This window comes from Phoenix dactylifera, chromosome 3 (assembly GCF_051530095.1).
Source record: "Phoenix dactylifera cultivar Ajwa chromosome 3, Ajwa_hap1_PhDact_Kaust_v1.1, whole genome shotgun sequence".
Taxonomy (NCBI): domain Eukaryota; kingdom Viridiplantae; phylum Streptophyta; class Magnoliopsida; order Arecales; family Arecaceae; genus Phoenix; species Phoenix dactylifera.
This window is the reverse complement of record NC_143192.1, coordinates 15821215-15834298: the sequence shown is the minus strand read 5'-3', so window position 1 is coordinate 15834298 and position 13084 is coordinate 15821215. Positions and strand designations below refer to the sequence as shown.

At 39.2% G+C, this 13084-nt stretch overlaps 1 protein-coding gene and 1 pseudogene across 1 annotated transcript; both read right to left on the bottom strand.

Annotated features, from left to right (window-relative positions):
- Window positions 1-2002: 2002 nt before the first annotated feature.
- LOC103695469 (G-type lectin S-receptor-like serine/threonine-protein kinase At2g19130) lies at window positions 2003-4353 on the bottom strand. Its single transcript, XM_088717874.2, has 2 exons — window positions 4272-4353; window positions 2003-4125 (listed from the first exon to the last, which is right to left on the bottom strand). Exons 1-2 carry the CDS (start codon window positions 4276-4278, stop codon window positions 3023-3025), a joined length of 1110 nt encoding a protein of 369 aa, XP_088574000.2. The 5' UTR covers window positions 4279-4353; the 3' UTR covers window positions 2003-3022.
- LOC149767928 (G-type lectin S-receptor-like serine/threonine-protein kinase At2g19130 pseudogene) lies at window positions 4098-5644 on the bottom strand (annotated as a pseudogene).
- Between the last annotated feature and the right edge of the window lie 7440 nt (window positions 5645-13084).

The following is a 13084-nucleotide window of genomic DNA, read 5'->3' as shown; positions in this document are numbered from 1 at the left end:
GAGGAATTTGATTGGGCCTTCCCCTCCTCACGAAGATAGGTGATGTGGAGGGTGGTTAGATAACTAGGATGTTGTAGGAGAGAGAGAAAAGAATCTAATGGTGCTGATTATTAACAATGATATTGTTGTGAATATCATTGGATTTAGAGGGTTTAGGATTATTTAGATATTTTAGAAAAGATGTAAGGGGCAAATATGGGGCACTAAGATAGGCCAATGCATGTCTAGGATTTGGTATCCAAATGGTTAACATTGGTTACAAGAAAAAATCTTGATTTTTGTCACTTAATAGATATAGAATTAGATACGAGGGAGGAAACATATGTGGATTTTGCTAGACACATGGCAAGAGAAGATCAAGGGAGAAATAAAGTTAGTTAGAGGGAATTTTGAAGTGGAGGCCTCTTAGGATGTCCTAAAGGGAGAGAGGGATGGTGAGTTAACATGAGAATGATTTTATCATATTGCACTTCATATATTAGAGAAGATTGTTCACTAATCATATAGTGTTATAGGTCATGTAGTAAGGATATCAATAGATCCAATGATATCTAAGCTTAGCTAAATGATATATTGGGCTTATGTGAAGCTCAATTTCAGTTCAAATGGAAACTTAGAGGATAGTTAGGCTCGTGCTATATTTGACTCTAAAAGAATGAATCGAGAGTAGGATACATAAAATAGGCCTAACGAAGTATTGAATTGATTGTGAGAGGATTAGGTTGGCTAAGGATAGGATCACATTAGGTTAGATGGATAATATAAATGTGGGTCAAATGGGCTAGCATTTAGGTTGGATGGACCAAGTTTTAGGATGGATGTACTAGAGTTTACTATTACTGTTTAGGAAGTTTTTCTTTTTGCAGCTGGGGCGTGTCTACACCAAGATCATATTGGTGATGTGCAAGTTCTTTGAATTTGATTTTAAGATTGTTGAAGGAGTAGGCTGCAGCTTTATGATCTTAATTTTTTTTTGTTGCTCATACAAGTTTCTGCATGAAAATGCTTAGGAAGCTGAACAGTGACATTCATTTATAAAAGTGACACAATCTCAATATGTTCATGGCCTATTGGATCCTTGTTTTTAGCTTCTTCAAGATCAACTGCTACCTTGAGTTGGCTTAGTTGATGGATGCATTTGTTGCAGGGCCTGGCGTTGATAGCTAAGCAGTCATTTGAGAGTTGGCAGGTTGTAGTAGAAAGCTAACGAATATTTTTTTTTTGGATGTAAAGGGAGGCAAAAAGGAGCCACCCGACTTTTATTGAAAATTAATCATATATACAATAAAGATGAAGGACAGAGATGAGTTGCATTGTCAAAAGAGGAGAGGAACAGATGCGAAAAAAAGAAGCTAAATGGCCCCAAACTGAGTGTTTGATAATCAGGACATAAAATGTTGATTTTCATAAGAAAAAATAGTGGAGGAAAGGACCTCATCCAGATCTACAAGTAGGAGCATTCATTGCCTGGAAGTTCCAAGCAATTTCACAAAAATTTTCCAGCCAACACTTTCCTGTTGTACCATCCTTTTTTGAACATGAAGAGCTCTGTTTTGTTGATCTCAGAGCCTGGAAGTTCCACGTCCGAAAGCTATATGCTTAATATGAGAGAACAATGGCTAACTCAGACCCTTTGGTGTGCTGCTTCTTTTTGAAAAATGTTCCTGAAGTGGCTGGAGCCTTTTGGGTCCGGACTTAGAGCAAGGTTTTTGGAGGTGGAAACGTCGGTTTTTTGGAATGGTCATTGGGTTTCCCCTTGGAAACTTGCAGATATTTTGCCTCAGTCCATTTAAGCTTGGTTGGGACTAAGATGTTTCTGTGCTCTCCCAAATTCAAATTTCTGTGGGGTACTTGATTTGGAGTCCAAAATTCAGGTGTAGGACTAGCGAAGACCTCATAACCGATGTTTCAGAATTAATGAATTTTGTACAGAATCAAAAACTTTGCAGAGAGAAGGATTGTTGGCTGTGAAGATGGGATTCTAAAGGAGTGTTCTCTAAAGGTTAATCTTCTTCTCCTTCTTCTTCTTCTTTTTAATCCAATCCTTTGTATCATGCTTTTAAATAGACTTGTTACTCTGGTAAAATAAGAGAGACTGACTAGAAACTCAACAAAGGTGCTTCACCTTTGTGAAGCAACTTTGGAGGGGGTTGTCATCATCTATCAAACACAAGTTTGAGGATTTTAGATACTTTGCTTCTCTCTTCGGACATCATGGAGGTTGAGGCAGACGAAGAAGGTTCATCATGTTGAAAGGGATCTGACTGTTTCTATTCTTTGCTGGTGAATCCGAAGAGAGAGGTATTCACTAAGAAGGCCTTTCTTTTTTCTTGATATTCTTAATAATGTCTGCTTCTGTGTCTCATTATGGTTTGATGATGCAAAAGGGTGGTCGGAAACTCAAACCCTCCATAAGCTTATGACTCAATGACTAATTAGATCTCTACGACCCTAGTGGTGTTGTGTTTAGTGTTTGGCAATCATCCTATTTATTTTTGTTTAAGATCCCTTTGAAATGAAGCTTTGGATGGATATTCCAAACTATTCAATTGATCTATACAGTTAATGGTGTATTACAACTTGCCTTGAATAAAAGGAACTGGATTGAGGTGTAATGAAAGGCCATGGAGGTCGATGCGTGGAAAAGAAAACCAGCACCTATGTTCTACATCAGCCAGAACCTACTTAGTAGCATATCTTGTTTTAGGCTTCAGAAATGACTTCAAAGACTGATATATGGTGTAAAACGAAGCTGCGGTGATTACTGTTTCTTCTGGGACTAGATGCAGTAGCAATTCAGATTTTTTCAGCAATTACTCGAACTCAGATTAGAAGTCTTTTCCATAGCTACAACTCCTGCTCATACAAATACATCAGACAAACTCTTTTTCTTTTGTACTCGTACAACTTACACTGATCGAACAGGAGTACCAAATTGGTCCGGATTTAAAAATCTAAAATCTTTATGACTACATGATGCAAGCATAAGAATAACTAGGATAATTTGCATGAAGTGAAGCTATTAAACGGATGATAATCCAGAAAAGAAGACAGTTGATTTTTGATTTTCTAGGAGATGTTGAAAAGCTTGTGGAACAGGAGGCATGTTTACCTCTGCGAAACCTTCCAGGATACTAACAACCTGCCCCATGGAAGGCCTATGAGCTTCTGAATCCTGGACGCACCAACAGGCAACTTTACAAGCTCTGCTCAGTTCATCCATGTTCGCATCATCCTCCAGTTTCGCATCCAATAAACTGAGGAATTTACCCTGCACAACTCTACTTGCAGCCCATGCAGGGAAAAAGCCGCCCTCTCCAACTTCTGGATGATCATTGTTTCTCCTGCCAGATATCAACTCCAAAAGCATCATACCGAAACTATAAACGTCGGCTTTCGTAGTGATGGGCAGGCCTGATATCCATTCCGGTGCCAAATAGCCTATGGTTCCCCTCATGGTTGTTAGTACCCGGCTGAAGTCCCGGCCTACGAGCTTTGCCATACCAAAATCTGCAACTTTGGGACGGAGCTGGGCATCGAGAAGTATGTTCTCTGGCTTGATGTCACAGTGTATAATGCACCCAATACATTCTTCATGGAGATAGGCCAATCCTCGGGCAATCCCAAGGAAAATTTCATATCTAGCTCTCCAATTTAAGAACATACAGTTATTATGGGAGAGATAAGAATTCAAGGATCCATTTGGCATGAACTCATAAACCAACAACTTTTTGGTACCTTCGGAGCAGAATCCATGGAGTCGAATCAGATTGACATGCTGAATCGATCCCAATGTGCTAACTTCAGTGCGAAATTGCTTCTCCCCTTGTCTGAGGCCTTCGAGTTTCTTCACAGCCACGACGGTGGAGTCTGGCAATGATCCTTTATAAACTGAGCCAAAGCCTCCTCCCCCCAACATCTCGGAGAAGTTCCTGGTCGCACGTCGCAAGTCGGCATAAGTGAACAAAACTAGGGAGCCTTCTAACTCTTTCATGGAGTTGGTTACCCTTCTTCTGTGATATATCCAGGCTAGACCCACAAGAATGATAAGAACCCCAACCAGTGCCACTGCAGCAACCACATACACTGTTTTATTGCTACGGCCGGAAGTTATCAGCTCTGAGGCTGCAAGACGGAGATAAAAGAGTCATGTTTGAGCCACCATCATCATATAGTTGTTGAAGATTCTGAAGCTCCCCACTCCAAAGCAAGCATCCACTGCTATATGTATATGCAAAAGCATTGCAAGAGCAGTTGTTCAGACAAGCTACCTTGCATTCTTCATCGCTTCGAACCTTCAAAGGCTGAGAATTTACAGGCCACTGCATGTTAGGCATCACGAGAAACCGATCTTCTTCTCCGCATTGCAGTTGAGTTCTTCTTTTGCATCCACTGCTCCAATCATTCAATCTCCAATTTGTCGGGGAAGCAGGCTGGAAACCATGTGGACATCTGCAGGGTGGCAGGCCACTCTGGTCACATATACCAAAAGCACCACAGAGAGAGTAGACATCACATTGCGCTGTTGGTTGAGCCCAGAACATTAGCCATTCCTGGGAGCTATCTAACCAAACAAACTGCTTGATCTGCCCAGTCAAGTCCATCACCATTCGTGTGATTATTGATCTATTGTAGAGAGTGCAAGTGGTGCCCCTCCACTGCTTATCATTAATAAAAATTACCTTAAAGAGTGGTTTCCTTGTAGGGATCAAACTGAAGTATTGCCCGTTCCAAGCTCCACTACGCCAGTACCTTTGGGATCGATTCCACAGCAAAAAGTACTCACTGGTCCCGGCTGGATCGATGCTATCAGAGAAAAAACCAGGAGCAGGATCTTCAGCATTCTTCCATGAAGTCAGTCTCTGGTATTCTCCTGTGATTTTGTTCATGCCAATAAAGCTTTCTGGTACCCATGTGTCAGTAGGGTGATGAAAACTCTGCCAAGCGACAATGGAAGAGTTTAATTGGTCTCTCAAAACTAGATTTCCAGTGTCAAGGAGCACTGCGATGGTAGAATTCAGTGTAGGTGATCTTGACTTGGATGACCATACTGGAATTTTGGAGTGGCTAAGAAGAACTAGGTTGCCATCTTCGGAGATTTTCAGCTCAGTGGAAGAGGTGTTGGAGATAGGCCTTTCTCTATTTGCGACCCAGATGACAGTTTGTTTTGGGATTTTTTTGTACCAAATGCCAATATAGAAATTTCGAGATTCTCCAGGACTGAAGAAACCCAGCTCAAAGTTGCCTCCTTTTGAGACTATGGTCTGGTTTGCCATAAGAGGTTGGCCAGGAGAGATGGTATCAGTTTGGAGACAGAGATGGGTTTCTACAGAAACCAAGGTAACAAAGAGAACCAAGTTCAGAGGAGGAAACTTTCTCATGCTTTTAGCATTCATCATAAGTAGATAGATAACAAAAGTAACAATGATAAGAAGAAGAAGAAGAAGAAGAATAACAGCTATTGAACTATAAAGGGAGCTTGCATCCAGCAAGAGTGCATACCAAATTACAGGTTTCGAAATCTATTTTTTGTAACCTAAATTAGTTACACTTCGATGTGCACCTGTAGACTTCGATGGTTAATAGTTGTCATTAGTCAAATATTTGAACAAGATAGAAGTATGACCATGTTCCGCTTTATGGTTGCATGCTAACTTTTAACAGCTCAATGACCTGAAACCAACGGCACGTAGGTCAATGAAGACTGGGCATGTCAATCTCTGGTCTTTTTCATTTTACCGTATTATGCATGACGATGTTAATGGATCCTTCACAAAATCTTCGTGAGACCAGGCTGATGGAAGCCAAAGTGGCTTTCTTTACGTGCCCACCATGGCTTTCCTCTTGAATGTATTCGATTACAGCCACAGGGGTGGTTGATAGGATTGGCTCATCAATTATTATGTACTTTCATATCTGTGCTTTTTATGGTAATGGTAAATTCAAGTCTATATTGTTGCATAAGGAAGAGAATTACTAGTGAGTCTTGCAGATATACTGATTCCTAGCCATCTGTTACTTCAACTGGACAGCCCCTTTTGACACCTTCTTGAAACCTATGTTTGGGGTATTCCCTTCTTGTAGGCAAAGAGATGGTGAGGAATTCCAACCAGCTTTCTTCAGAGCTTGCTTCTCATGAGATATAAAATTGAATTCTGATGATATGGATGCCTTTTGTGGGGGTACCATGGGATCCAAAACCTGTCAAATATGAATCGTGGTAGGCTTCAAGTCCTTAAAAATTTTAGCACTTATAATGGATGGATTAGTTGATTTCATACCAGAGAATATCCTCTATGCTATCCAGTTTTCAAGTGCAGTGTTCATCGAGGGGCACATGAAAGAAGCAAGTGTGGATCATTGCAGTATCTTCTATGTTTCTCAAATGACTAGATGGTTGACTCTTCTTAGTCGTTGCCCCTATTCGACCGAGGGTGCTCCATGTACTGTTAGGATAAGATTCAAATAATTTTTTTCCAGGACCAGGTGAACTGTCAAGTTTTTCTGCTAGTTTCCTGCATGTGGCAACTATGGCTTCCATGGACTCTGGTTCAGCTTGAAGTCCTGATTGATTTAGACCAGTGATAAGTGATATTTAATACTAGATCCACCAGTGCATGCCGTTTGTAAATGATGCAGTGGTGATTGATAGCATAGACTACTCTGGGTCAACTAATGGTTTCTATTCCTCTAAGACCTCGGAACAATTTGTAAGTATAATAATTCAGGATCTCATCCAAATTGGCTAGCCGGAAGGTATTATTTGTGTTCCTTGATCCTGTATAAGTATCCAAGATCTATCCAGCGAGTAACCGATGTGCGACTAAACATACGTCCAAATGGGTCCTTACATATTTTCTCCATTTAAGCCATAATGTCATCGTCAGGCTAAGGGTTCAAATTCATTCAAATCTATTTATAAACACCACGATCAGTCCGCGGTTAGTCCCAATGGATCTGTGCTGCAGTGTCCCCTAATCCACATAGGTTATGTGCTGGGTTCGTTCTAATACTATTGTAACAATTCAAGACCTCACCTAAAATGGCTAGCCGAAAGGTATTATTTGAGTTTCTTGATCATGTATAAGTATCCAATATCTACGTAGCGAATAACTGATTTGGGACTAAACACATGTCCACACGGGTCCTCACAGTAAGCTTCATATCTATTTCCTCTGAGATACGATAAGTCATAGTCTAGTGTCGGCTGGCTCCTTTCTATTTTGCTACATCTGGTGACTATGCCTTCCCTGGTCTGATGCAGCACCGAGAATGGGAGATTGTTGCTGTGGCAGTAGAACAGAGAAAACAGGAGAAAGAGAGAGGAAGAGAAGGAGGAGAGGAAGGAGAGGAAGGGGAGAAGAGAAGAAGGATAGGAAAGAGAGAGAGGAGGAAATGAGGGAAAAAAAAATCTCAATTCATTGCATTAAACCCTAATCACAACGAGGGTCCCATATATATAGGGCCCAAAATAAGAAAATTAACACAAAACCCCTTATACACAAATAATTTCCAATAAAGCCTAAAATAACACAAATAAATCCCTACGACAATAAAAATGCAAACAAGCTCCAAAATAAAACAAAAAAAAATAAAATTCAAAATAAGAATGGTGGACTAGACGGACATATGATTATCTCTGATGTCCCCATCAACTCCTTCTGGATGGAAAAAGCTCGACTCCTTCGAGTGCAGGTCTGGTCGGCTATCGTACTGCTCCAAAAGGTCAGGGTCAAGGCGCTGCAACTTGGCTCTTGAAATCCACATCACATCCGACTTTGGTCGACCTTTCCACCGAACAAGATAGCGCTGATAACTTTTTCTCCTAGTAGATATAACCTGCTCATCTAAAATATGTTCTATATGTTCTTTGCATGAATGAAATTTTGGAGGTGGAAGCTCAACAGCAGGTAATGGGTCAGGGTGATCAACAAAGATGGGTGTATCAACAAAGGGGTCAGAAGGAATGAATGTTGTCTTTTTGTATGGAACTAAATTTTCAATATTAAATGTTGCACTAATCCCATAGTCTTCAGGAAGATCTATAGCATAAGCATTCAGACTGATTTTTTTTAGGACTTTGAACGGTTTCGCATTATAAGCTTGCAACTTTTTGAACGTTTTCGAAGAAAGTCGTTCCGATCTAATTCTCATCATGACATAATTTTCTACATTAAACTCTTTATAACATCCGTGCAAATCAGCAAGAAATTTATATTTTAAGTTATTAGAGTGAATGCATTTGTTGATTTTCTAATGCAATGAATTCAGGTGTGATGCAAATGATTGTGCAGACTCAGAGACTCTATGTTGATGAGACATGGAAATCTCTATGGGTTGTCTAGGTTTATAACCATTCACCACTTCGAAGGGACTCATGCCTAAGGATCTATTGACCGAACTATTATATGCAAACTCAGCTGTCGGTAATACTAAATTCCAAGTCCTAGCATGTTCACCGACTAGACATTGTAAAAGATTTTCTAGACTATGGTTAACAACTTCTATCTGGCCGTTAGTTTGCATCTGATAGACATAAGAAAATTTCAATTGGGTGCCCATCATGTGCCAAAGGGTCTTCCAAAAGTAACTCATGAATTTAACATTCCTATCAGACACAATAGATTTTGGGAAGCCATGGAGTCTAACGATTTCATCAAAATAAAGTTTCGCAATCCTAGAAGCGTCAAAAGTCTTAGAATAGGAGAGGAAATGAGCCATCTTGGAAAATCGGTCCACAACTACAAAAATAGAATCATGTTTGGTGGAAGTATGTGGAAGCCCTAACACGAAATCCATACTAATATCTTGTTAGGGATACTCGGAAATAGGTAGTGGAGTGTATAGACCAGTGTCCTGCTTACGTTGTTTGGCTAAATGACATTGCGACACTGACCCACAATTTTGGCCACGTCTTTCTTGAGACTCGGCTAGAAGAAACGTCTCTCCACCATTTCAATAGTTTTGTCTCTCCCAACATATTCAGAGAGTCCTCCAGAATGTATTTTCCATATTAGAAAATCTCTTAATGAGGTTCAAGGGATACACAATCGGTTGGAGCAAAAGTGGTAATCATTTTGTAGGAAGAAATCATTATGTTCTCTTTCTACTCCATCTCATAGGGTCAGATATACTTCACTAAAGTCAGGACTAGTAGTATATTGTTCCTTGATCCTCTCAAAATCAATTACTTCGGTGCTCATCATGGATAGAAGGAAGATCTATCGACTGAGCGCACCAGCAGCTTTATTATCAACTCCGGCTTTATATTTCAAAACAAAAGTATAGGCTTGAAGAAAGTCGATCCATTGGTCTTGTCTATGGTTTAGTTTCTTTTGGGAGTCGAGATGTTTTAAAATCTCATTGTTTGAATACAATACAAACTCTTGTGATAGCAAATAGTATCGCCAATGTTGAAAAGCTTGTATTACCGCATAGAATTCTTTATCATAGGTGGAGTAGCGTGACCTGCCGTTACTTAATTTTTCTCTAATTTACATTGATGATTGCTTTGTGAAAGAGTATATAAAAAATCCTATAGCTATGGTGGAACTTTTTTTTAAATTGTAGATCCAACTCAATTCTTCTAATTTGTAGACCCAAATAAATTTCATTTAAGGTTTTCAAATGTTTTGAACAATTAAAACAAAGGTGGATATGTTATGTTGGGCCAAATGGGACATTGTTGGATTTGATCTGTTAAAGACCCATCCGAATGTGGCCTACACTAACTTATCATCAAGATTTGGTTTACTATACACTTTAATTTGGGTTTTGCATTTTAGATAAAGGCCTCCAGTAAGAATTGTTATAGGATATAAATGTGGTTCTTAGAATAAGAGATAAATTTCCTTTCTCATCTTATTGTAACCGAGTTGGAGATAACACCCATCTTCATACTCCATAACCGTCGTCTCTTCCGTGTGAGATTTTTTTTTTTTTTTTTTTAAGGGGATATCCTATAAACTTGATCCTCAACTTGTCCTAGAGCTTTTTGTGAGGTTCAGAATACTTGGAGTTAGAAATTGGGAAACTAGGGTTCTTCTCATGGGTGCAAGAAGCACGTCTAGTTCTTCTTCCTATACTGCAGCTAGGTCCGGCGAGACGAGGAACATCTACCTTGGTCCGGTGAAGCCTCCGACGGCTATCTCCGGTGAAGAATTGAGGAAGAAAGCTCAGAAAGAGGGCTTGGAATCGACAACTATTCGTGACGATTCCAGTGGAAGAAACCTAAGGAGGAGGAGGAAAGTTAAATAGCCGAAGTCTCTGATTTCTAGATGAACTCAAAATGCTTTGGGAGTGCCTGATTTCTGCCGGAAGCGGAGGAGGACCAAGACTCCTATCATAGTCTTCTTCTCCCTGCATCGCCATAGAGCATACTGACCTTGGGCCTGGCCTCTTTGGGCCAGCCCATAGGCCCAAGGCAAGTGCAGCCTGGTCAATGGATCGGGCCCTCACAAACATCCTCTGCCAAGTAGTTGAAAGATAGGTTGCTGCTCAGATGCCCATCTAAATTCAGGATAAATCTAGATTGACAGAATTTCCAAGGGAACATATTGGGAAATCAATTAGTTCATTCTGCGTAAAAGAGAAACATGCTGGGAACAAGAAGGGTAAACCTCCGAAAGTTTTCATTAGCTTGGTTCCTATAGATTTATAAAAATATTATATGATAGTGAGTGAGAAATAATGGGTAACTTCATCCATTGGTTCCCTATGATTCCCTTACTAATTTCCTATCTCAGGCTGCAACTCATTAACTCAATACCTTTGATTAAAGAGAAAGAAAGCACAGACAATGACCATAAGATTTCTTAATTCCAATTAATGCATCATCGCCATTCGGTCGTGGCAACTATAACTTTCTATGCATGCAAACCCGGTTGCTTATGCTTAAATCTGCAAATAGGTCGGGTTGACCCGTGACCCATCCCGACCCATTTTGGAGGATCAGTGGAGCTGGGTTGGATTCTAAAATTAGATCCATTCTATTTTCTAGGTTGAGTCTGGGTTTATTAAATTTAGACCCAACTCGACCCGACCCGATCCATTTGAAATTTGAATAATTTTGAATTTTCAATTCTACGACCCAATCCGACCTGATCCGATCTGAATTTGTAAAATTATTTGGGCCCCGGGCTGCAGCCCATGGGGGTGCAAACAAGTTTTGAAGCTATGGATGGGTTGATCCGAATCGGACCTGATCCGGACTCGAACCAGACTTGGACCCGAACCAGACCCAAATTTTTTGGGTTGGGTCCGGGTTATACATGGACCCGACCTGACCCGAATGATCTGTTGGGTCAAAAATTATAGTGGTGGACCCGACTCGATTCGATCTTTTATTGGGTTGGGTTTGGGTGCAAAATTAGGACCTGAACAAGAAATTGGTTTGGGTTGGGGTCACTCATGATCCGACCCAACTCGACCCATTTGCATCCTTACTCATGCTATCCCTTGTTACCAACTTTGAGATTTTTTTTTCCACTTTTGTTGTCCTAACCAACATTTTTCCTTTTCTTCTTTTGTGCATGTGTGTCTATTCTCTGTCATGGCAACTAAAACTAGTAAAGGGTTTTTATATTGACCATTGTACCATAATCCTCCAATAAAAATATGACTATGATGTAGTTTGTCAATCAGGAATATGGCAAACCATTGATTCATCCTCTATCGCTCACTCATAAACATAGGCAAAAATGCTCGCTTTTGTAGTATTCCTTTTCACACAAAGTCGGCCGTACCATCCCAAACTGCTTGGTTTGAGGCATGCCATACCATATCGAGAAAAAAAAAATCGAAATAAAATACATATTCAAATTGGTACAAGTTTCGTACCGCTAGTACAATAGCATACCGTCTCGTACCTAGATGTACCGCTCCATACCTAGGCATACCGACGTGTGCATCGATCCGTACCAAGATATACTAAAAATAAAAATTGAAAAAATTGATAAAAGTGCTAATTCAGTATAGAGATGTACCATACCTATTGTACCAAACTGATAACGTACCAATTTGGTACCCAATATCGGGATTGCAGATTTTCTTTTTATAATTTCAATTTCTTTACCTCAGTCTACTAGCAAATATTTTTAGTCTGAAACCGTTACAATAAACTCTTGTGGACGCCAGACCATGTAGATATCACCAGTTAATGCCCTTTAGTACAAAATTTGCCTGCACACCAGTTCTGAATTTTAACCAAGATATGTGCTCTGAAAAATGGATTGGCTCCAACATAAAACATTGTTCCTAATCATCCATCATCCGACAAACTATGAACTTCTGAATCAATAAGTGAAGGTTTTTTGTGCTTGGCATTTCAGATTATGCTACATTAAGTGGTCACGATCCTACTGCTGGTTTAGCTTCTATCTACTTCATGGCATTCAAGTTCTGTAAGCAAAAGAAATTATAAGGTACCTTAAAAACACAAATATATCAATGATTGGACCTGTTTACTAGCATTTTTTGCTTAGATGGGTTATTAATATTGAATAGAATGAAATATTCTTAGATGGGTGTTTTCTTGCTTACTTAGATGAGTTTAAAATGGAAATAAAACAAAATATTTCTAGATATGTTTTTCCTTGCTTAGACTAGTTATTAAAATGGAACAGAATGAAATAGATATTGGAAAAAAATTAATATATTACAGAAACAAGAGTAAATATAGAAAATTTACAGAAAATGGAAAAAAAGTGTCGGTAGTATACAACAAATAGGAAAAATTGAAAGAAAATAGAATGCATTTCTAGTGAATGGAAAATTTATTATAATTTATTAAGCTTCAACATGGTCTAATTTCAATGTAAAACTGTCCTCACTGCGCAAACTATGATCCTAAAAATACTTAAAAATAATAAAATAATATGAAATAACTTATCTTGATTTCTAATTATTTTTTCTATAGCTTTTATTTTTAGTATTTTTTTGATTGTTCGACCAAAACTTGAAAACTCAAAATGAGCCCGGTAAAACTACCAAAACTGCTGAAACAAAACTCCACTTGGGAGACAAACTGAAACCAAAACTGAATTTTAAAATCTTAATTGAATGGGCGAGTGTTTTGCAAAAGATG